This window comes from Grus americana, chromosome 4 (genome assembly GCF_028858705.1).
Source record: "Grus americana isolate bGruAme1 chromosome 4, bGruAme1.mat, whole genome shotgun sequence".
Lineage (NCBI taxonomy): Eukaryota > Metazoa > Chordata > Aves > Gruiformes > Gruidae > Grus > Grus americana.
The window spans coordinates 79,922,903-79,948,462 of NC_072855.1; the positions used below are offsets into that span (position 1 = coordinate 79,922,903).

Consider the following 25,560-nt stretch of genomic DNA (forward strand, 5'->3'; position numbering starts at 1 on the left):
GGACTGAGTCTGTGCTGAGGGATGAAATTACCAGCACCCAGGAGACAAGATATCCAGGCTTCTCTGAAAGCAAAGTACCGGGCTATAAAACATATACTAAGAGATACCTAGGTGCAGAGTTGGACATTTTACATTAAGAACAAAAAATTACTCAACAGGCTTCAGACATGCAAGATGGGATGAGCCCTAAGTGCGTTTTACTTAATGAGCTCAATGACGCCGCCTATAGCGGTGTTGCTCCTAGTATATCGATCAAGTGTCTGCATATTAAGGTATGGCTGTTATTAAGATAATGATTAAGTTAATCATAAAATACACAGTTTCCAGGGATGAAATGTGGAATTAAATGGGCGACAAACCCAGAGAGTCAAGTGATGGGCTAGAAAGGACTGGATGAACTGGCACAGGGAGTTCAAGCAGCCTAAGGTGCCTCTTGCATGAAGGGACTGAAGCAGAAGGGACTGAGCAGGCACGGAGATGGAACCCACTTCCGTGAAGCTGTGACTGATGTGCGAATGGGTGAGAAGGAATAGGAGAAAATAGTTCCAAGGATTGTTCTTCCATTGCTAAAATTCTTATACAAAAACTCGTAAAACAACAAAAAATTTAAGTCCTAATAAACGATGACTAAAGCCTGAATCAAGCCTGTTCTCTGTGGGAGTACCTCTTGCTGCGTGAAAATGCCCGTCGCTGTGCGGAAACTTACAGTATGTTTTATGAAGCTGTTTAGACTTAAAAATTCCAGTAGGCATCAGTCTCTGGACAAGCCAATTATGTTCCACCCCTGCCAGAAGCTGCATGTAATCATCGTCCCTCAGAAATCGAGCGTCAAGGATTTCTTCCTTTGTTCTCCCAGGCACGAAGACAAAACCACTTCCCCTTGGGTTCAGAAACGAACCTTCAGGGGAACTCTTGGGTGTGTCTGTTGGTTTGTACCATGAACTCAAAGATGAACTGGATTGTCTTTTGCTGCTCACCATGTCCTGAGATTTCTCTTCTTCTTCTTCAGTAGTGGCACAGTCAAAGTGCTTGGTTACGGTTCCCTTTCCCCCCGAAGGCAAAGCCGTTGGTGCACTGGGAGTTGATAGATGCTTTGCGACGGATGTCATAGGATAGTTGTTTACTGCGTCTCCAATAGTGATGAAATCAAATTCAGTGTCATCCATTGTTTCTGCTTGGGTGTCAACTTCAGGCACTTTGAGAGATCTGTCTCCCACCACGGCAGACTTCCTCAGCCAGTCACGCACAGAGGAGTCGCTGCCCATTTTCAGCTCCGTGCTCATCGATAGCGCAGAAGCAACCCCATTTGTGTGGGGACGTGTCTCAGAGAAAGGATCCCCCGTGCTCTCTGCAGCTTCTCCTTCTGGCCGGACCCACACAAACTGGCTCCGGGGCCGGGACCCAGGGGCACCACCGCCCTCCCTGCCGCTGTCCTCGGTCCTGCAGCCCAGCTCCGCCTCGGAGGAGGACTCCTCCTCCTCCTCTTCCTCCTGCCTTTTAGGAACAGAGTAAGGGGTTGAGAAGGAAGAAGCTACCTTGTTCACCTTCTCTGCTTTCTTTTCTGAAGAGTTCTTTCCCTCTCGCAGCTCTTCTCCACAAACAGACGTCTTCTCTACTGGCCTCCCAGCTAGGGGCATATCTACCTCTAAGGAAGGCTGAAGAGGTGGAGACCAAGCTCTGGGAGGTAATGAGCTCAAGTATGCAGCTTGATCATTTCCATCAGATTCTGTCGTGCAACATCGCATCTCCGCTGAGCCCTTTTCCTGCTGCTGCCCTTCCCTGGGAGACTCTTTGCTGCTATTATAGTTTAGTTCTTCCCAGCTGGAAGAGTAACTTTTTGACAGCTTGCACCAAGAGCTCTCTGAAGTAGCCGTTTGACTCCTGTTTTGCCATCTGCTGAAACCACCATTTGCATCATTTATTTCCACTTCTAATGGCTCAATCTCTTCATCATAGGAAGTTTTCATCACATCAGAACCAAAGTATTTATTTCTTTGGCCACTGAGTCTCTTTGAGCCACTTCCTGCTGTCGGTGAATTCAGCATTTTTGCAGCGCCTTTTCTCTGGTACGCTATTTCTTCAGTAGTACACGCAGTGTCTACGTTTTTGGTTTCTGTTCTTAAGGTTGTGATACAAGCTCCCACTTGAGTTTCTCCTGATGTGGTTTTATGAATCCTGCAAGTATTTTCAAACACTTCACACACTGACAGATGATGCTGAGAATGCATGGCAAGGATTTTCTCAAAGTTGGCTTCCCCTCGCAGGATAGGGTTTTGCACCGAGCCTTTGTAACTGTCTGGAACGTAAGACCTGGCATCAGAATTCGGGAAGCTTTCCACTTGCAGGCGCTTCTTCACAGATGTGATCAGAGACATGATCTCTGTGGCAAGCATTCCTTTCTCTTCCTCTTCTGCAAGTGAGGTGCTGTAGGAATGCAGTTTTCCCATGGCTTCTTTACATAGTTGACTCACCTCCCGCAGTTTTTCACTCTCCCCATAGAGCCATCGATGCACAGTTGTGAGGCAGAAAGCCGCTTTAATAAAACTATGGAGCTCCTGCTTGCTGGTGATGGGACTGTTATCATTCTTGGTGAGGAGGCCAATCTCAAAGGATTCTTTAGCTTCGGACAAGTAGAACTTTCTCTTTTCTGGGGGACAGTCTTTGGAGTGACTGTAGGACAGCAAACACACCCCACGGATGTTCTGAGAGGGAATCAAAGAGCAATAAAGGAATTAAAAACCCAGACCTCCGTCAGAGTTAAATAAAGGGAGGAAAAAATATATTTGAGGCAAATATATTTGAAATATATTTGAAGCCCTTATACAATTTGAAGCAAATGTCAGATCAAACCGCTTGCTGCTGTGTTTCCTGGAGGAAATAATCTTGCTCTTTTTCCTTTGAAATACAGCTGCAGTTATAGGAGAAGCAGCATTCTTAGATGGGCTTGAAAGCCCATCCTCACTCTGCGGACAGATACTGCTTTCTGCTCATCTGCTTAGCTTCTGAGCTACCCATAACACAGACACAATACCCTATATGATGCAATGTTTGAAAGCTGGATTAGAGCCAAATTTAACAGCCTGGACTCTTATACGAATAAGACTTTCAGAATGAAGACTAATACTTACCACGGCTGTGAGGACAAACAGCGGGGTGTACTGGCTGTAGGCTGCCGCTAGCTTGCAGGCCTCAGCGGCTGATAATAAGCGATGACTGAACTCTCGGAGAAGGCTCTAGTGAAAGGAAAAAAAAAATGAGGGAAAACCTCATCTCAAAAGCTTTCTTTTCTAAGAGATGGGTTTAGCTGGTAAGCAACCCTGTTAGATTGAAGCAAGGCAGCTTGGGATTTTTTCTTGTCTGTTGTAGGTTCCCTGAGCTGAGAACTTTGAGTCCTGAAGAGCGGGACATCCTATCTTCAACGGCCTGGTCTGTTTCTGCAAGAGCGTTTTTGCTCAGGTTTACCATCAATGTGTCACTTTTTCACCCTAGAATATTCTACGTATTACAGAGACATACACACTCTGTACATACTCTTAATGTTTTCTTTTTCCTGAAGCAAGGCATTCTTCCATCTAGGTGCTAATGAACTTTTTCACCAGGAGCAATGGAAGTTTTTTCAGCCCTCTCAGCACAGCAAAGGAACTGGAGGCAGGACCAAGTGTGGGTCAATTTGGGACAACAACATACAGCCTATCTGAAGAATCTACACACACAAATACCACACCAAGTCTTACCAGGTCAATCTCAGCATTGGTTTTAAAACGTACATAATCCTTCTCATTCATGGAAGCAAAGATGTCTCCCATAATACCCAAGGAAGTAGCAATTCCCTGAAAAGGAAATGGAAAATTATCACAGCATTTTTCCCCTTGTGCTTTGAATTTTACTGCTTACAATTAAGTACGTTCTGTGTAGAACGTGCCAGAAAAAATGAAGAAAACAAACGAGATCCAAAGAGCAGCACTGCTAAGAAATTCAGAGATGTCATCTTGGTAGGTTTTTATTACTTTCCACTTGCAAAGAGAGTAGCCTGGTGGATACGTATGAGTTTCCACAAGTGGCAGCTATCCCTATTACCACTAGCTCTAGGTTTCAACTTAAATAGCACTGCATTTTCCCAAGGTGCTGTTTGGTCGCGACAATGAAAGCAAAGTCCTGCGATATCACCAAAAGCTGCATTAAGCCCTTGGCTAACTGCATCTGAAAAAAGACTCAATCTGGTTTACCGCTGTTTTTCAGAAAAGACCACAGAAAGCCAAAAATTATGTTTAAGGTCTGGCCAGTTGATCCCAGTCTTTCTAAAAAACCCAGAGCGAAGATGTCTAGAGAGATGATAGAAATAATAAACACTCGTCACGCATAACCTAAGAAAACAAGCATCGCTTTTAGCACACTAGCTTATTGCACCGATTAAAAAACAAACAGTGTTGGACAAAAGTCAAGAGTTCTTGGTGTTGACGTAATTGGGGGGGGGGGGGTGTTTCGGTAATTTGTAATTGGTTCAGTAGAACCAATTAAAAAATAAGACATGGACATGTAACAGAGATTTATGAACTTGGTAATCATCTCTCTCTCTGGAAGATTTGATCTATACATGCAGGCTAGGGGTCTGCCCAGCTAAATAGTTAAGAACCTGCATGCTTTCTGCAAAATTCACTACGCATCTTTTCTCCCATAAAAACATTCTGAGATTGAGGTCAGGCTTTAAGGTATGGCTGAGGAGAGGTGACAAGGTCTGTTTTTGTGGGACATCCTATGCTGGGGTGCAATGACAAAACTTCTTCAAGCATCACCCTAGGACTTGCAAGACTTCGGTTCACATTCCTGTTTAGCTACGGACACATGGTGTGACTGTTGCTTCATCTACAGTGGGAAGATTAGCGCTACCAAGCTTTACAAAGGTGCTAACGACAGATACGGTAGCTGTTGCTACGTGTTCGGATACTGCAGTGCCAGGGAACATCCACCACCTGCAACAGATAGTGTAGTGCAGCGTATGAACACTCCAGCAAACAGGCATGCTTGGTTACTAGGAAGAAAAAATAAAATCAGCCTTAGTCCTAATAAATAGATAAATAAATGAAATCTGTGGCTGCATTCCATCCTTCTCAGAGGCACCTGTGACATCCTCAGTGATGGTTCAACTCAGCTGCTTCTGCTTAATGAAAACTATTACTTTCGTACGCCTGCAGGAAAAAAGGTGTCCGTAAGTCTGTGCATGCATGCAGAAACAATGTGCAATACAGGCTTTGGCTAGAATATTTGTCCTGCATGTTAACCTTGTCTGAGGTGCGTAATTGAAACATTATTGCTCAAAGACTTTTCTGAAGTAAACAAAAGCTAATCTGGAATGATTGCTAGGTTGGCAAGGATATCCAGAGCGAAAAGGAAACACTACCTTTTTATCTGGTTGAGGAAGTTTGAAATATCCCACAACTGAAGCCCAAATCAGCTCTGCTGCCTCATACCACATCCCTGAAACAAACCAGAAAGAGGGTCACTAAGCAGATGACAGCTACAGATGGCTTTCAGTAGTTTATTTTACACCTTCTTGAGTCGGGAGCCCTCAGAACAGTTTAAAAGCATACCATGGCATTTTTTGCTATGGTGACACTGAACATTTATTAGTTTCCTTTCGCTTTTGGCTGCGCATAAACACACACTTTGTGCTCATAGAAGACTTCAGCTCAAACAGTCATGGAAGATGAAGGGTCACATCAAAAGCATAAAATTAAGGCTGTTGGCCTCAAGTACCAAGCCCTGAAAACAGAAGCCCATCATGCTGAAAATGAGGGATTTTCTTGTCTTGAGAGAGGAAATTGCTGTGATGTACCTGTGATAAACTACTCCGTGCCCTTGGGAACAGCGAATTTTGGAAAAGCGTTAGCAAACATGGAGTAGTACAGGGGAAAAACGGGAACGACAACAAGCATTTCAGAATGCTCATCGACTTCTGGTAAGATTAATAATAAAATGCTCGTTTCTAAAATGTGTTTGCTTGGTACATGGCTCTAGGTCCTTGCTGCAAAGAGACGGGTGTACAACTCATCTGCTGTGGTTATGTTATGGGCATCAGGCAGGTGTTCTACACATGCTAAAACTGTGCAAAACGTACCATTTTAAAGCTTGACTGCAAAGAAAGCAAAATAAATACGGGAAAATCTTTGAGCAGACGTTTACAGAAAAAAGCCTTACCAAGCTTTTGCAGAATCTGTCCTCTGATTTGTAAGCAGACTGACTGAACAAGAATCCTATCGCTTTCCTTAGCGTATCGCCAGGTACCTGAGAAATGAGAGCAGAGAATGAAAAATGCTGCTGTCATTTTCATCCTCTGAGGGCACCCTAAATCCCAGTAAATTGGCAGGATTCTCCCCATTGAATTCAGCTGCTTTGAGTCAGGACTTACAAAGTGACAGCGCGTTAAGGAACAGAAGTAGACAGCTACAGGGGCATGTAGCTTGAGCTACAGCTACATAGAGCATAAATGCAACCTAAGAAGTGAAAGGTACCTCTCTTCTGTGAAGTAACAAAAAGTCATTGTATATAAACATTGTTTCACTAAAAAAAACCACTCAAAAGGATTAATATGGGATACCCTTGTCACCATCGGCCTGTACAACAAAGCAAAATATTTGTAACCATTGGCAAAACATGTTTTCTTTTCAGATATTGGTATCTCATGAAGCTGAAAACAAGTTTTCATGCTAACACAATCTGATTAGTTATACAAAGCCTTTTGTTATCAAATCTATACCGGATTCCAGAACAGAACATGAAATAAAATCACTAAGCTTTCCTAAGCATTATGAACATCTCACCGCAATTCTCAGCATGAAGCATCTATTCAACAACACATCTTTAATGTTAAACAAACAGGTATTATCATTGAATATGATGAACATAATCTTAAAAGAAAAGCATAATCTCAAGAGAGATGAAATGCAGTGTTTTGCATATCACTTTAATAGTGATAGCTGGTCTTTTATTGAAAGCCCTCTCACACGAAGGCCCTCGTATGAGAATCTCAGTTTCACATGAAAAACAAACCAATACAAACCAGAACAGGCTTCTTATATTTTTTTAAGTTTCATGGTTCTAGAGAAACCTGAAAGTACTGACTAAACAAACCCTGAAGGCTAATAAAAGGGAGAACAGATAGGAAACCCTAAAAATATATAGTCTCAAAAACATAACTAAATCATAATTATGGATGTCTGTCAAAGTTAGGGAATTCTTGTCGTTAGAAATACTACACATTCCTCCAAATCTGCAACAAACCACATGACCAGCAGTATAGTCGTTTGACAGAAAGGAGAAAAAACCCAAAAGTAATTTCGACAAACATCATTGTGCATTAAGGAATGGCCCCATTTTTACCATTTTGCACGCCTATCCAGCAACAGAAGACCATGCTGTAAGATCCAGAACTCCCCCTCTTTTCTCAACCACAGACGATACTAGTAATTGCACTGCAGTCTGCTACAGGTCTAGAATAAAGCACTCTTAGTTCATAAGATCAGCGTGAATTTGGAGGATAAGCATTACTCTAACAGTCTGGATTTTAGGAGGGTGGGGAAGTTGTCTTAGTTTTCTAGATCAGTCAATTGCTTGAAATTGGTCCGCATTTTAAAATTCTCTGCGCAGAGAAATTAGTAGAAATGCTGTCAATCCAGAATATTTTCCCCATCCAAGTGAAGATATACAAGGATCAATGACAGATATTTCAAAATAAACTTGCAATATCCATATTTCAACAAAAAGCAGTGAAGAAAAAAGATAAATGTGAAGTAGTCATTACTGAGGTCAGATTGGCTGTATTTGAAAGTTGTGTGACTGTTAAAATTAGTATCAAAAATCCCACCAAAATAGCAACTATGAAACAGGCAAAGAAATATATACGTACCTGTTGCTCCACTGTCATTAATAAGGTTGCTTAGGATATATTCAGCTTTTAAAAGTTTACCTGATTAAAAATAAAAAAAAAAGATAGAAAATTAATATAAAAAAAAATCTATCATGTGACATGAAGTGAACAAATATATACATCAGTGAAAACCCCCACAAATCACACTCTTCTTCCCAGCACCGTCAGCGTGTCCACACTTAGACTAAACTTTCCAATTGAGTACGCGCTGCGGGTGCTACCTCATGCTCAGGAATCGCTTTGACACGGGCTATTTCGCGTATACAACAAATATTGCCAAAAAATGCTGATGAAGTAACTGTTTCTAGCCAGACATTTGCTTCAGAAAATGTCATTGAGAAGCTGTACGCTATTTAACCATCCCGGTACCACCTGCACATAGATTTGTTGCTGTCACTAGTCATAAATGTACATACACTGCAGTCTGTAATGTGCAGCTGCACAGTAAGATGAAAATACATATACATCTGTTTTGTTTAACACACTGTACATTCCTGGAAGAGTGCTTAATCTTAAAATGTGAGAAAGTCTTCCTCGAGTCAAGCTCCGGTATTGCCGTGGAATTTCTGTGCATGCTGTCTATGTTCTACAGCGGGACTTAAAAAAAATGGTCTGCAAGGAGAACACAACAGATACCTCTCCTTTACAGGGGAGGCTAAGGCTGCGCATGGGTTTTAGAGTAAAGCCAAGCTCTGCGGTGCAAGCAGGTGGCTCCAAGCACTCATTTCTCCCTCTGTTCCTTCCCGTACCTTGGGCTGCTGCAGGATTCAGAGCAGGGGAGGTGGCAACAAGATTGGGGCAGGCACAGAGCTGCTGGCCGCCCCACCGGGTGGGATTCCCCACTCTTATTTCTCTTCCAGAATAAAGTAGTCTAGCCTGATTCCTTCAGCAGGTTTCTGTCCCAAGGAAACACGGGGTTTGGAAACCCGTTTTGGTCTCACTGGGGAGCTCGCCAGGAAGGGAAGCTCTGCGGATGCACCTCAAAGCCAGCCGACTTGACATCCCACCACAGAAAGCGTAGGCGCGGGCTGTGCTGCCTCCCTGTCACTCTCTACCTAAACACAGAATATATAGCCCAAAAACACATAGAAAGGATGCAGCATGCAACACAAAGTGGCGATTCTGCCTTTCAGCCCCCTGTCACACAGCTCAGAGATTTTGTGACATGGCCCAAGTCACCCGTGGCAGGCTTGATGGGCTGCAGGAGGCGCCTGAAGGTCTAATTTGATCAGCTTGATTCATGTTGAACTTTGGTTTTTGTCTCAATTGTCTGACTGAATTCAAGAAGGCTGCTCCAGCCTGCGAAGCAGTGTAAGCTGCTGAACTAGCTCATCAATTGGAGCGTGCCAGTACTCAGACACCACAGCAATGGGAGCAGAAGTCCGCAGCCACAAATAAAAATAGCTATGCAGGGAACTTAAAGTTCTCCCTTCTACAAATAAAATGTTTTTCAGACCAGTTGGGCTTTGTTTTCTTCTCCCCAATGGGACAGTGGGAAGATACATTAAAAATCCTTCAGGTGTTGCCCATGTTATAGGAATGATGGAATTTTTTTTTTTTAAATCAATTTATCCTCGAGGGGTTGTAAGCTGCATTGTTTGCATAGTCAAGTGGTCCCACTGAAAAAAAAAAAAATAAAGCAGCTGGGATGGTGCAGAGAATATGCCGGGATTCTAATTTACTTTTTAAAGGCCCTCGGTCAGAAGTATAGCAATTCAGATATCCCTGTTTGAAACCAGCAGGGAAGATTTGTTAAGGAACAAAAGCTCCAATTAGTATTTTCCACACCCTTTCACAATTTTCTCTCCTGCTTTTGGCTCTGAAACCCTTTATACCAGCCCCTTTGTGCTAGTGAGAAGAGCTGGGAGGGCTCAAGGGGGCTGGGAGTAGGCTGTGCGTTTGAAAAGATGGCACCGGGGCCGTAAGGATGTCATCCCCAGCGAGGGACAAAGTATCTTCTTCAAAGTCAAGTAGTTCCTAATTGGGCTTGAGCTGAGAAAACGGAGCAGTACCTGCGTTGACGGAGAGGCGAGCCTGGCGGATGAGCACCTGAGGACCGATCGGCGTGGTGGGCTGCAGCCTGTGCAGACCCTTGGCAACCTGAAGAAGTTTGCTGGAGGCATCGATCCAATACAGGAACCGGTCAATCAGGAACACAATAGCAGCTGCCGTTACGCAGTCCTTGACCATGATGGAGGCTTTCAAATAAACCTGAAAAGAACACCAGCCCCATGAGCAGCCTCCGAGAAACTCACCTCGCAAAGGCTCAGTCAACTGTCTTCAGAAAATACACAGCTTTAGTAACCCTCTGCCTGATGGTGCTACCTACGTCACACTTTACAACAGATGAGATATCCTGAGTTATTCGCTGTAAGGTGGTGATGCAGTTTTTAAAGCAAGCGAAGTACCAAACGTTAGGAGAAGCAAATATTCACTAGCAATTAAAAGTCTGTCTCAAAATTTCTACTCGCCTTATAATCTTTATGTTTCTAGGCATTTACGTAATGGCGAATGTCTTTGTGGCAGGGATCAGATAGGATTTATTATAACCTATAATTATACCTATTCCTGATCACAGGATAGGATTTTTAAGATAGGAAGGTTCCAGCTGTTCGTTTGAGCTGTAGGTATCATTCCTGATTTATTTTTTTGGGTGCTGGGTTGGAGTCTTTCTAATTATTGTTTAGTATTTGGAACCCCATAATTCAGTGGCCTGTTAACAAATTTAAATCACACCCAACAAATTACTAGCAGTAATAACAATTAGTTTAAAAGGGGGACATGAGTCTGGAAGACCGGAAACGGTCGCTATGGCCGTTGTCCCAGATGGAGCTCAAGCCATTGACTCCTTTGTACACCACAAAAACAGGCCAGGAAGCTTTCCCCTGCAGGTCATCTTTGATGACCACTAAGTCGGTATGAACTCTTTTGGATTCCCACAGCAGCCGAGCCACCGCACTGACACCAGGAATCAGCCTGAGCTCCTGAGACAGCATGCTGTTAGGAGGACACGAGGCCAGCAAAGAGCCATGAGGAGGCACACAGCCTCATCGTGGTTACAGAAGTCCACATGGACCTGGGGACATCTGCTGAAAACCAAACCCTGCCCGGTGGAGCAAGGAGGTGCTCCACACGCCAACATCCAGGTGACTCCCTTTTTACAGGTTTGTCACACAGGATAGGGAGGATGGCTCACGGCCATCCTTTCACTGGAACGCCCATCTCAAATACAGCCATCAGCTATAAGGAAGGACCCATCTCTGCAGCTACGGAGCCTCGTGGGTGGCCCTGACCTGTCTGGTCTTCATGGCCACCAGCCGTTCCGCAGTCTCACGCTGCCTACGGAGAGCCCGGCTTACTGGCTCAAACACCTGAGAGCCAGCAACGGTCAAACACTGCTTTGCACTGTGGTCAGTCACAAGAGGAAAGAAAACACCTTAAACCATATGAAGCCTCCTCAGAAAAAGGATGTGTTTCTCATCTCATTCATGTCAGCGAGCAACTCGACTCGTGACAGAGCAAAAGAAACACGGGGAGGGAGGATCAGGCCCCACAGCACTATCAGAGCCTGAGAGCACGCCAAGAAAACTTTGTCCCAATTCACACTAGAACATCGTTTGGCAGGTATTGCCCATTTTTGTCTTCACATCAGTCTCCTTCCCATGCCTTCCTTGTGTAAATGCCCAGGCAGAGCCAGAGAGACAGCAATGTCCACCAACAGCTTTAGACACCGCTTCCTGGATTCCTCCGCAGCCTCATTTCTATCCTCTTTGCTTTTAGCCCAGAGCCCCACAATCTGACTGCACGACTCGTTCTTGATTTTTGAGCAACATCACCACCACGTCAAACCATTTAGAGAAGAGCCTGAGGTATACGGCACGAAGGCTGGCTTGCAGCACCGATCCGTCACGAGTATTTGCTAGCTTGTTTGCACTTCAGCGAGGCAGATTTGTACAAATTTCCTTTTTTTTTTTCTCCCCCCTGAGCCCGAGTTAGATTTTCTAAGAGGATGGCACTTGAAAAGGATTCCTGGAGCCGGGCACGCACAACTCCGCTTGTGCCGGCCAACAATGGAGGAATCCCCTTCTCCAAGCACCTGTAAACTGACACTGCAAACCAGCCATTCGAAATGCTCATCAACACGCCATATATTTAAGCACAGAGCATCGCCTAATCTATTTTTTTTTTTCCTCCCCTTCTTCCTTTAATAGATCGGAGCACAAAAGCCTGAGAGAGGGTGACCTACCAAACAAAAGGGCCTTTGAGTTCCTAGGAAAAGTAGACTTGGAGGAGGATGGAAGGAATCCAAGTGGCCCTATTATTTCCACTTGCACTAATTAGACATTTTTCTGTCAGCTATTGAGCACTGCTGAGAGGCCAAACTCACTGAATTCATTTCTAAAGTGTTTACAGAAGTTTGCATCTGTTTGTGTCTCTTCAGGAGGAAAATAAGCACTTCAATAGCATTGTGGAAAATCTAAACGAAGCATCCTATTCTGAAGGGCTTGGCAGTCTTGCAGCTGCATAGTTTAACTCTCCGCTCAATGCTGAAACCTCTTGTGTCCCTCTCCAAACCCAAATGGACACAAAATGTAGAAAAGTCAAGCCAGGGAGAGAAACTCGGCTAATTTTTTTTTTTTTTTTAAAAAAGGCAGGGCTGCATGCTGTGTGCCACACAGAAACACGGTTCGATGTCAACCTTTGCAATTACGTCCCCCCTGTTCCACGCAGTACACCGAGAAATTCATACCCGCTCCTTTCATTCCCTGCCAACTCGTGTGGCTGGAAAATTCCTCAGCACCTACATCTAAGTGCACCGGAGCACTGGGCACGCACCCAAACCATGCCCAAAGACCCTCCCCGTGCCACTCCGAAATGAAACGGGGCGGAGAACGGCTCCCAGGGAAAACCCTATTAACTTCCAAGATGTCACAGCCTACCCCGACACAATCAGAAACTCGGCGCCGCTCGCCGGAGACGGACGCTTTATTCTGCATAGTGAGCTAGCGCCCTAAACAGATTTACTCACTTTCTTTGTCGCTTTAAAGCCGACGTAGGCGCGTCTACACAGAGAGAAAGAGCGAGGTACATGCGCACTTTGTTTTCACATCTGTGTCCGTGATGTGAAATGCATATGTCTAATTGAGTTTATGACACAAAGGGAACCTCGCGGCTGGGAAGTGGAATCAGGTGGCGAGAGAATTAAATTTGCACCAGATTTCTATACATAGACCATTGGGGAAAAATGCAAAACAGCCTTTAGTGAAGGGTTGGGTGGTTTGTTTTTTTTTTTTTTTCCTTAATGGCAATGAGTGGGAGGGTGTGCTGTTTGCATGGTTTCCTGCATTAGCGGGTTAGCTCCTCCTCACACCAGGTCCGAAGTTTGGGTCCCAGCTTTAGGTTCAAAGCCACAACGCCTCCTTTGCATTGACAATGGGGGCCGCTCCCAAGAGAGGGGAGAAGCTCAGAACCGGGGCCATCTGGCACTAGGACTGGCAGGAAAGCGTCAAAGGGAAATTATTGGTGCATAGTAAATGAGGATGAGGAGGAGGGGAAGAAAATAGGGGAAAATCTTTATGTGGCAGCTGATGTAAGAGGAATTACAAGCCCAAATAAATGAAATATTGATTTAATCCACTCTCTCTGCCCTCTTTATAAAGATCCCAGAGGCACCCCCTCCCCGCCCCAGCCCACGGGATCAGGAGGGTCCCCTTCGGAAAAACGCCCCTGCAAGCAGTGAGGTTAGAAAGCAGGGGCAGGATTCATTTCATTTTCAGAGTGTACCTGCAGTTTTGCAGACGCTCTGGATTTCTGTATTTGCTTATACCCATTTGTCTCAGATCGTTTCAGGCTTTGTTTCATTTGGAACTGCAGCTGAGGTTTAAAATCTTAAAAAAAAAAAACCACCAAGAGGAGTCAACAAAGAATTTCTAATTCTGCGCACAAGGCAGGAGTTTCAGTGGCGCATACTTCCAGGTGCTTTAGTTCTCCCAAGAGCTGTTCCTAGTTAGCACTTCACTGAACCCTAACAAATTGCCCGGTTTTCTTTCCCCCTACGTTCGTCCCCTGTCAGATTAAACACAGAGTCACAACACCAATGGATTTGGCTGAAGTCTTTCACCCTTTTACCCCACGCGCTGTTAGCAAAGCCTGTCTTTCCAAGAGACCAAAGCTGCTGTCACCGCACGGGACTTCTCTATCAATCTCTGCCTTTCAGCTGGCAATCAGAGCCCACTCGACAAACAACAAGGCATTAAGCCTCCTACCACCTCTGTGATGGGCAGCAGAAAGCGTGTCTGCGAGGTGCAGAAACAGGGGACAGTCAAGTCATGCAGTAAATAGCTGCAGACTGAGGAGTAAGAAGCTCCTGGGCGCTTTCCTCTCTGCTCAGAGCAGCAGAGAACCTTGTTTAATGGCTCGAGCTGCTGAAGCTGTTAATTAGCTCAAGTTATTCATCCTGAAGGCAATGGAGAGTTGGGTGTTGATTCAATGGGAGCAGCATTAGATCCATTATCAGCAGCTCAAAACGCCACAGAATGGGTCAGGTTTTTTTTATACAACCGACCACATCTCGCTTCACCAATCCAGGCACCATCCCTGACCAAGCTGCTGTTGGCACGTAGCGCTCAGCGCCAGGTAGCAGCAACGACGGGAGCGCACCTACCCAGCAAAGCGTGAGAACCATCTGCGCCGTGAACTTGAGCCGTCTCAGGAGGAAAGCAGCAGGCAGCTCCGCCTGCTCAACAGCAGCATTTTGGAGTGAGGACAGCAGCAGAACCCTTTAAAGTGCTGAGGAAGCTCCTCGAGGGGGAGTTCCTGGGGGTCTCGTGTACCTGAAAAGGCAGCCGGGGTCCAGGGCACCCCAGTCATCTGCAGGAACACTTGTTAATGATTACCAAGGATAGATGCAATGATCATTTTCTGGCCCTGATTTGTCCTGCTGTGCTCAAGCTCGAGAGTATCTGTAAACTACTGTGGCGATTCCCTGTGGTACATTAAAATATTATGTTGAAGGAGATATTTTAATACTTAAAAATAGTTAAGTACCAGTGATAGGACCCCCCGAGAGGGCAGCATCGAGACCAGTATAATCAGCTAAAAATCCAAGAGTCTTTCCTAAATCTGAGTCCTCAAAACATCAATCCTTTTGAGAAGTAGTTCCATTTGAAAGGCAAACAACATAGCAATCTCAGTAAGACAACATTTAAAGTCTTCCAGAGAGGAAATACTCCATGCAGCTGCATCTGAGAACAGGAAATCCTACCCGTGAGTTAAGTGAACTGACAGTCCTACAGGTACCCAGGATCAGACTTCCTTTTTTTTTTTATTTGGTGCTCCACATGAATGCTGCTGAAGTTTTCCCCACACCGGCAACGGAAGACCGAGCGCTATTGGACTTGGCAGCATCAGGGCTGTCACCGTGGACAGGTGAAGCTCCCTGCCTGCACCTGATCTCTGATACTTCTTATTTACAAAGCGTCAGGGATTGCACAGCGTAAGGGAGGCTGGGGTGCCAGGGATTCCCTCTCGGGCTGAATTCAGCTGGCAGCTCTCCCTTACGTCACCCTCCGTTTCACTGGGATCACCCAAGAAGAGCGCTTATGAGGCAGGTAGCAAAAGGTCAGCGCGAACAACCAAGATCCCAGGGCTACGATTTAAAGCTTTAATTCTCCCGTTACCCCACCAATAGTTAGAAGGAGAAAACTAAATCCTCAGCCCCCTCTTTAGTTCCTTTTCAAAGGCTTCCAAGCTCTTAAGTGCCACACACACACCTAAAGGTAGTTACAGCATGTCCCTCAGAATGGTTTCCCTAATAGCAATACATCAGCACGTAATTAGCCCAGGCGAGGGCTGCGGGGCCTTATTTTTCTCCTCTTTTCAATATTCCCATTAAATCCCATGAGATTCTGCACCAGCAAGCCCAGGATCCACGCTCCCCCATCCCCAAGAGGGAGCACGGGGCCAGCCTGCACAGCTCCCTACAGCGGGTGCAGAGGGACCTGCAGGAGAGCCCTCCTCTTGGGGGCTTTTCCTTTTGTAGTCGTACTGTACCTACCCCAGCAGATCCCAGTCCATGGCTGAATGCCAGAGCCTGGATGCAGGAAATACCAATACGTACAATAAAAATGAAGTAAGGCCCCACATCATTACAATGGGTTTGCAAACAAGCTCCGATCTTGACACAAAAAAATTAGTGTGGCATGAATCATCCCACAAGAGAACTACTTGTGTGCATAGAGTTGTCCTTCAAGGAAACCCGCAGCAGGGTTTGTGGGATCAAAGCCTACGTGTACATGGGCATGTTGCCCTCTATTGGCTGGTCACCGAGCATAAGGCAATTTCCATCCCTCGGGACAGCCAAGATCTGCAGGAAGGGTAACGCCTGGCAGCCCCCCTTTTGGGTCTGCAGCCCCAGTCCGAACCCCACAGCGCATGCAGGACTTCAGGAGAAAAAGCAATCCCTCCTTATTTACACTTGTCAGCAAGGATGCTGTTACAATTCTGATTTTGCTTTGGTTTGTTAAAAACAGAAAGCCCACTGCTTCCCACTTTTTGCTCTGGATACAGATGTTGGTTATCGCCCTTCAAACCTTCGGGCAGATTCCTCAGGCTGAGATGAGGGCTGCAGGACGGGCTCAGTTTGCTAGCTGATGGCAGCTCACAGGGAGGCTGTCTTAAAACCTGCTAGGAAAACGCAGAAAACATTATGTTGAGCTTGTTGAACTTTGGTGGCTTTTGCATGGGTTTGTGAATCCCCGGCAAGGGAAAAAAAAAAACCAAACAACAAACCCTACCACCTTCTATAAGATGCAAAGATTTTGTAAAACCATAAGTGCTCGTTTGCCTCAAGGATTACAGTAAATCTGTTGCTTTAAAATCCCTATGGAGGTTTAGTGATTTCATATAGTGGAGAGAAATGAAGGTGAAAAAAAAAATAAGAAAACTTCGCGTACATTGCCAAAAATCTGCCCTGAGCCCTGCTCCAGCAGCAGCATGGCTCCCATTGAACCGAAAACTGAACTGCAGCGAGAGAGCATCAGGGAAAGCCTGGCTTGCCGCTACCCCCTGTCCCCCCCAAGCTGGTTTTGCCATGCCTTCCTATTGCTTCGGCCAGCATGCAGAAGTAATGAGCATCCCACAGCCAAGGCAAAGAAGAGCGCTTTAAAATGCTGCAGGTGGCTTTGCCTTCTCGATGCGTCAAACTAGCACGCAGCCGCCAGCAACGGGTATCCCACTTTTTAAAGTGCAACACTAAGGCAAACCCTTGAAGCCAAAGCCTAATCCGCTTACTCACTGTGCTGGTCTCATGGAGCTTTTCAGCCTACTCACAGAGTAAAACATCCTCATGGTGAGCCCCAGTAGCCAGCACTGCCTCCTCGTAACACCATCAGTGTGTTATGGTAATGAAGTGCCTTTCATTCGTGGATCTTAAAGCACTTTTTAAATGTAATGAATTACGGTTTATGAGCTTATTCTAAGCATGGCAAATTAAAATAAACAGAGATGAAAAAAATTTAAAGGTTTTTCTGAACAATAAATTGACAAAGACTTTTTTTTCCTCCAGGGAATTATATTATCCTTCTGTCCCTCATGCCAAAAAAAAAAAATAAAAAGAGAAGAAAAAAAGTTGCTGAGACTTTTATCTTTCCTCATCACACTGTAATCACTTCTCTTCAGCCTCATTTCCCCCCCAGCTTTTTATCCAAAGAACTGAAGCAGCCTTTGCTCTGCCTTGAAATTTTATTTAAAAAAAAAAAAGGGGGGGGGAGAAAGGGGGGAAGGAATGGATGAAGGGGGAAAAAAAATCCCTTTTCCTGACTAATACTAATAATACAGGTCAAAATGTCAGTCTATCTACAATTAAATGGAAAACAAAAAAGGTTTTCCCTTTTTCCCATGGTACAATGGCACTGGAATATAAATTACCAATGAAGATGAAATAATACTTCAAAGCACATGGGGAAAGGCAGCACAACGTTTACAAAGTATTTTCAACTGCAGGATGGAACACTGAAGACAACGGTAACCAATAGACTTCAGGGGGTGTCGGTGAATAGTCTAAAACTAGCATGCGGTAGGATTTTAGGTCCCTATAGTCTATGACCCCATGATATGCTTTGTTTAACAAGGGCAGCTGCAGTTATCAACAGATGTTTCAGCAATAAATAATTGGTATCATCTCAGCAAAGATCCATCTACCTGGGGAGAGGGCATAATGCTGCAAACACTGCTCCACTATTACAGCCACATTAATCTCCCATCTAGCCAGGTCTCTCAGGGAGTTTACTGCAGGTGTTTATCCTGGGAGAGAGCAGACAAACGCTCCAAAGTTAGAGAGCTGTGTGGGGATTGTAAAGGAGGTCAACCTCTGCCATAAATTTCTGTCTGAGGCCACACACACCAAAGAGAAAAAGAAAATAAATACCCAAGAAGCAGCCGCTCCCCGCCGCCCCCCCCCCCCAGTCCAAGCAAATTCAGGATCCCTGCAACGTGGGATGCTGGCGAGGGGACGCTGGGGCTGACACCTCCCAGCCCCGCAGTTGGCTTTTCTGAGCTTCTCGTTGCTCAGTACTACTCAAACAAGACTTGCTGGCCATACTTGGGCAGGGCACTCTCTGAAACAGGGGAAATCTCCTGGCTACCTTGGACTTCACAGCAGTTTTGCAGCTGGGCGAGACCTCCGTGCCCCAAACCCCAGATTTTCAGGCCGGACTACCCCTTCCCACGAGGAATAGGACCGCGTTGGCTTCAGATATGCACCACAGTAAGCAAAAAAAATCCCCAAAACCTCACAAACCTCATCTTTACTTTATGTCCGTCCTGCCAAAGGGATACTCGTTAGCCTAGATATTACGTTTGCCTTTGAAAAGGGAGCCCTCTGTTTACTACAAGTCATGTCTGACATGCCTCCGAGAAAATCAGAAAGCAATCCGCATTTCCTGCCCCTTCTGATCTTTAAGCACAAAAACTCATCACCTTACAGGATGGGATCCCCAAGCACCATCTGGATCCTGCAAGTCCTTACACAGCCATGTATCCTTTACTCACAGGAAAAGTCACATTAAATTCTTGCCTTTCCTGCCTAGCTTTGGTCCTCAAAGGGATCTTGTCAAGTAACTCTCACGAAAACAATAAAAGTAGGCGATGAATTGTACAAGCCCTACTAAAGAGAGTAATCCTCATTGCCTCCTAGCAGTGCTGACTTAAACAAGGCACGGCGTTCTTTTCAAATTCATAGCTTTTTAAAAAATTTTATGTAAACATTCGGCATTTTAGTTCTATTATAATGCCAGTTCTTCAGGGAAGGGGTTAGCATTACCTTAATGGAAACAGAAACAGAACTGCCCTGTGAAACCAGAGGAACAGACAAAGCAAGCGCCCAAACTAGCCTGGGCTGAGCACGAAACTGAGCATAAACTGCATCAACGCAGTCAAAGTCATCGCTGCATGTTCTGCAAGGTGCTCGATGCACGGACAATCCCTACGTACCTCCGGGATCACTTCTAGATAAGGCAGAGCCAGTGCTCTCTGCTCTGCAATGTCTTTGTCCCTCTCACAAATAAAAGTCACATCTCTGGCACTTTGGCCTCTGTAAGCGGGCCCCGTCCCAACGCAGACTCGCTCTCCTCTGCTTGCCAAGCAGTTCCTCACCTGCTCCTGCCAGCATGCAGAAAAACGAGCCCCTGAACCCAGAGGTGATACTACCTACGAGGGCTCTGCATACCCTCAAGCACCTCAGCAAGACATTTTATGCAACAGGTGTGTTGAACTTCATACCAGCAAATCAGGGAGCCTCACGCTGATCATATCTTGCAGGTTTGTTTTGTCTTCTGGGCCAAGGTCTTGTTTGTATTGCCATTTTTCTGGCACAAAGGGCCACTTCATTTCCTTTGCCTCCTCCAGAAGGGTCCTCAAGTCCTCCGGAAGCAAAGCTGAAAAGGTCAAAGAGCAGGTAAAGATATTGCAGTGGGTTCAGCGGCAACTCAACAGAGCACCTACCCTGCAAAAAAGCACACCTCCCCTCCCTCTCGGACATTCTCCCAGTTGCTACCAGCTCTTAGCTCTTGCCACCAGTCTCATCAGGAGTCATCCGTTACCCTTGGCTGCTCTGCCCTCCAGGTAAATGGGAGCCATCAGCCATTAAAAAGGCTTTTAGCAGGAAGACACGCTGGCTGTCGGCTGGCCGGGTGTGAAGAGCTACTCCAAGAGAGACAGGAGGAAGGAAACCTGTTCCCCGTGCCGGAGCAAACGGGGCCAGCAGCACAGAAGAGCATCTGCTCTTCAGCATAATTATTTGACTGATGATTCAGTAAAAAAAAAAAAAAAGCTGTTGGCCTGAGTTACTCAACCCGCTTTCAAAGCACTAGCCGGAGACTACAGGACACACTTCCCTCAGCACACGAGAGCTCACTGCCATAGCAAGATAAAACGGTTTAAGCCACATGCCTGGGAACCGCTATGAACACGGCAGTGCCCACAGACACGTGGCAGATACCAGCTGAAGCCTTACAAGATTCTCTGAAGCCAATGCATCTTAAAAGCCGGCTTAGCCGAGTAATTCACACTAGCTGAGCAGCTGGTCTGAGCTTCTGCATTTCTCTTGCAGTTTGAAAGAGAAGTTAGAAAGAAGACATGAAGAGAAGGCGCCCTCGGTCAAGGCACAACCAGTACAGAGCCTCACAGAAACCCCTTTCACCTGAGTGTTTGCAAACCCCACCCTAAGCACAGCATCCCTTCCAACTGGAAAGGCCAAACACAAAGGAGTCAAAAGACAGATTTTTTTGTTGTTGTTGTTTTTCAGATGGGGGCAAAGTACTCCCAGCTCCCACTCCGGGCCCCCGATCCTCCAGCGACACGCCAGACCTCGCAAGGCAAGAGCGCAGTTCGGCCCATGCCCTGCTCCCTCCCCAGGCTGGCCCTTCGCCTCCTGTATAACCATCGGCTTCGGTTGGATCATCAACCTGACCCGACTAAGGATGCAACTGCTAGTAGGGGCACACAGCTAGAGATCTGGGCTTGGATTTGTCCCTTCTTTTCAGCTGCAGCCCACATTAATTTTCCTTGCAACAGGGGTGAAGCTGCAGCCTGAGCGTGCTGTGCAAACCACTCGGCCGGGCAGACTCTCTGGCCAATAAATGTGGATTAACAAGGATTATTGACCAGATGGGGTTAATGGTGATCATCAGCTGCAGATCTAGCCCCTTCTGGCCATTAATCCCCAGGAAAAAAACCCCACTCAGAGACCATCATTGCTTTAACAAGGCAATGCAATAAATGTATTACTAGATATTTTTTGATCAAGCCTTTACAGATGACTGTAGAAAATGCACTACATAAAAGTCCATTTCATGCTCACAATATAGCGCATTCACTGGTATGTTTTTCCTAGGAAAAAGTAGGAAGTTAGATATTTAGGGCCGTTTTTCCAAAAAGTCACCTTTAAAAAGGTATCACTTTTCCCAACCCACATTTTCTCACTTGTTGCTGCAGCTCTGGACACGCTTCCCGTTACACATCCCAGCTTCCCACACAGCCACGTTTCCCTGCCCTTCCGAAGCAGCGTCTGTAGGGGCTCAGCCCTCCGTGCCACGGCAAGGCGGCCATGGGGCAGAGCTGGAGGGGAGAGGAGGTCATGCTCCCACCCTCACGCCTCTCACCGCAAAATCAGTGCAGGAGCAGGGATACCCACCTCATCACCAGGAACGCAAAAGGATGGACAGAGGGGTTTATCTCCCATGTAGAAGAGGGAAGATCAGGCTTCCCAAAATCTTTTCCAAAGGAAGATTTGAGGGGCCTGAAGGCAGCTGCAGCAAGCACACACTAGCTCATATGATCCCATAGGACTAACATTTTGGGGAGGGATCTAGAGAAATAGGATGCTTACACAGATTCCCTTTCTGTCTCCTCCTCTACATTCTTCTGTCTTTCCCACACAAACTCACACATACTTGAATAACACTACAACAGGGAAGAAAAAATGAGTGACAGCAACTATGAAAATCATCAGTGGACACTGGTATTCTCTCTAAAGCATGAAGGTATTACTGCTCTCCTCTTGTTCCTGTTTTCCATGTTATCCTTGATCAAACCTTAATCCCCCACCTACCTGATACACTAAACAAGAAAGAATACGGTCAAATTCTTCAATATTGAACTTTGATTTTGAGAGAGACGTCCTCAGCAGTCACTACTAGTTAGAAGCTGGTTAGAAAAGGAAACCAGGGCAACATTTTCAGAAAGATTTGGCAGTCTAGGAGTCTTCAGTCATCTTTGGGGTTCGGCATTCCTGTAAGCCTAGCAGGATACCACTTCGAGTCTTGCTGTGACATGTAGTTGTCACCGCATGGAAATAAACACGATTAGCGTGTTATGACAATAAAATGATATTGTACCACACGAACATCCACTAGAACCACACCAATCAGTTGGGGAGCTCGTACAGCTGTCGGCTAAAATCCAACTTGCAGGCCAAGAGTTTACTCTTGTAACAGACAGCTGTTCTCACTGCAGGCAGTATAAATCCATTAATTAACAAAGGCTGCACCGGCACAGAAGTTGATTGGAAACATTTCTAGCCTAAAAATAAATAACAAAGCAATACAGACCCATCTCACACCCATTCTGCCCCTTCAACTGAAGCGAGATAAGGATGCGCTCCTCCTTTTCCCTCTCCCACCATTTATACATATTTGGCTTTCAGTTTCTCCTGCACCTGGTCTGAGCAAGCCGGGGGGCGAACAAAGGCAACCCCAGGAGGAGAGGGGGGCAAAGAAACCCCCTCCATCTCTGCACTGGGAGGGTCCCCCAAAGCTGAGAGCCCCCGACCTGTGAGGCCCTGCCTTCCCTGGGCCGAGAGCCCCAGCAGTTATTAATGTCCCTGTCACCGCCTCGCTGCTGGGTATTTTTCTTTCAGCTGATGGGAATACCGTCCTCCTCGGAGAAGCCCGAGCATCACTTCAGGCTCTGATCGCCCATTTCCTGAAGCAGTTTACCTGAAGGACCATGTCTAATCGAGTGATTATAAGGGCACTGATTTACCTTATCTGGAACTAAACCGATTATTTCTCATACTCTGTGGTATTTAACAGGAGAAAAGGAGGGAGGAGGATGAGGGAAAAAAGCACTACCTGATTAGGAGTTCAAGAGCCTATTCTAAGGAGCCATAACAAAGCTTAAAAGAATTTGTGATGAGGAAACAAAGTACCCTTTGTTGAAAACAAAAAAAGAAGAGAAAAAATCTTCCAGTATCCATAACAGAAACCTATACGCCACCCTCCACCGCAAACAGACTTAGGTGCTTCAGAAAAAGGCAGCTGACCTCCCAGCAAGAACAAGGATGGTCAGAAAAACATTCTCAACGGCTCCACGCTCTGAGACAAACAAAGGATTTTAAAGATCAAATTAACATTATGGCTGAGTCATTCATGCAAAGCAAAACTAAACATTATTAACACTAAACTGGAAAACGGACAGTACTGCAGATGTGTCACGCAAAGGAAAACCTGCACATAGATTTTTTTTTTTTGTGGGTTTTTGCTAATGCCTTTGTTCCCCCTCACAGAATTTTCAGCTTCATCCTTTATTATATTCTTCCGTACTTGCTGAAGTTATTTTTCTGTGTGGCAAAAAGGAGAACATAACCTCTTTACCCTCTACCGAAAAGGTGTCATTCAAACAAGTTCAGAAATTCAAACGTGGCTTTTATTTCATGAATAAAAAAGCTGTGGCAATGAAGTTATGTAACCCTCGAAGTCTGAACCTAGACAAAACTTAACCAAGTGTATTAGATCCTTTCATGATTGACATGAACTGGATTTACACTAGAATTAGGAAATAATACTTTTTGGGGGGGTTGGTTTTTTTGTTTGGTTGGTTTTTTTGTTGGTTTGGTTTTTTTGTTGGGTGTGGGGTTTTTTTTTTGTTGGGGTTTTTTTGTTTGTTTGTTTGTTTTTACACAAACCATTCTGAAAGGACTATGGCAATACCAAAATAAACACTGGTTTCCAGCTTGGAACACCAGCGTTAGAATAAATGAAGAACCTTTCTATTACAGCTCTCACTAATACCGCTTCCTTTCCCGGTTATTTATTCCGGCCATTAGCTGGCATGGATTTTCCTTTCAAGAGGGATATTGCAAGTTTTTTTTTTTTCTTTGGACACCACTTATAGAGGTCACACACATTTTACAAGATAAAGATTCAGGCAATGAGCTCTTTAATATATTAGGAGAAGCTGACAAACAGAAAAGGCCCTCCCCCAGATCCTATGAAAGGAGAGGAAATATGTGCCCTTATTCAGAAGTTGCATCCTTTTTTTTCTTTTTTCTTTTTTTTTTAATAACTGAAATTTATGTGCATCAGCAAACTTTCAGGCATTGTTCTTCCCAAACTAAACTGTTCCTTACAGCCTCATGTTTACTGAAGCCTAAAATTAGAACTGACAGCAATTCACTGCAACAAAGTGGGCTTCTTTCCCTGCCTGTAGCCTGCATCCCATTCATGGCCTCGAAATCCAGGCATCTCTTGACACTCATCTGCCAGGAGAAGAAAAATAGGGCAGGGCTGAGGAGCAGCCGCTGCTGCCGCAGTCCTGCCGCCTCTCACCTTGGCACCGCAGGTATTCCCGCTCGTCTTCCTCGCTCGTGTCAGCCTTTGCCGACAGGAGCGTGTCCAGAGCTCGCTTGCACTCCTGCAGCAGCGTGGCCACGGCATTTTGATTATTCATGAAGGCTGATCCCACTCGTCTGTGAATTGGGTGTCCCCGGGTGCACAGTGATCAATTACTTAAGAGAAGACACGGATTCTAAATGAAGAGGATCCCTTCAAGGCTGAGGTACCTGGTGAACAAAGGAGGGAGAAAATGATTAACTAAAGTATCATCAATTATCTGAAAGGCTCAAGCAGGGAGAAATAATAGGGGAAATACATGAAAATACATGACAGCCTCAGAGGACTTTATTAGAGGAGCGTGTGAAATGACTGCAGGGTCTCGGTGACAAACTGCACGAGGCAAACATCTCCGACGTGCCAGGGAGATAGGACAGGGTCTTCAACGGAGCTGGGAAAGCCCAAGCAGGGAAGCGACTGGCCGAGCTGCGCCAAAGCCCTTTGCACCTGAGACACTCAGGCTGTCGCACGCCGTTCGCCAGGATTGAATGGCAGAGCCGTGCGCGCTCTGAACTCGCAAAGGACGCTGCGTGCGTTTACCAGACCACGGGGCCGGCTCCGGATACGCTGTAGACCAGCTCACACATGATGTGCAGGGTACCAACCCCAAATCCTTTCCAGTTACTACAGTCATTTGGGGGGAAGTCCCTAGTAGCAGAGGTCTGCCAGGGCCGCTTGCACTGCTTTTATTCACCAGGCTGTCTGACCTGCCGCAACTTTTCCAGTGCAAGTCCTTCAGGCGCTTATGATGTTGCCAATGGCAACGCAGAAAAAAACCCCCACGATTTCCATCCCAGGTATCTGGCTCAGCATCTGCCAAAACAGTCAAGGAGCTTTCAAAAATGAAGCATGAAAGAGAGTTTGGGTCATCATCCCCCCAGCCTCACTTGCAAAACTACTCCTACAGTTTGAAGCAACATAGTCAGAAACAGCCTCTGTAAAAACATTTCTAAAATTGGGGAAACCGCA

At 45.6% G+C, this 25,560-nt stretch overlaps 1 protein-coding gene across 8 annotated transcripts in view; it reads right to left on the minus strand.

The window, feature by feature from the left end:
• The window catches only part of ALPK1 (alpha kinase 1), a 61,274-nt gene that overhangs the window by 10,913 nt on the left and 24,801 nt on the right, over positions 1–25,560 (minus strand). For all 8 annotated transcript variants that reach the window (XM_054823497.1, XM_054823492.1, XM_054823494.1 and 5 more), the window contains 9 exons: positions 24,529–24,761; positions 19,703–19,857; positions 9,937–10,135; positions 7,904–7,963; positions 6,196–6,282; positions 5,399–5,475; positions 3,735–3,830; positions 3,129–3,233; positions 707–2,702 (listed from right to left, as the gene is read on the minus strand). In XM_054823497.1, the coding sequence (XP_054679472.1) occupies positions 707–2,702; positions 3,129–3,233; positions 3,735–3,830; positions 5,399–5,475; positions 6,196–6,282; positions 7,904–7,963; positions 9,937–10,135; positions 19,703–19,857; positions 24,529–24,649 (2,896 nt within the window). In that variant the 5' untranslated portion in view covers positions 24,650–24,761. The remainder of the gene's footprint in view (positions 1–706; positions 2,703–3,128; positions 3,234–3,734; positions 3,831–5,398; positions 5,476–6,195; positions 6,283–7,903; positions 7,964–9,936; positions 10,136–19,702; positions 19,858–24,528; positions 24,762–25,560) is intronic.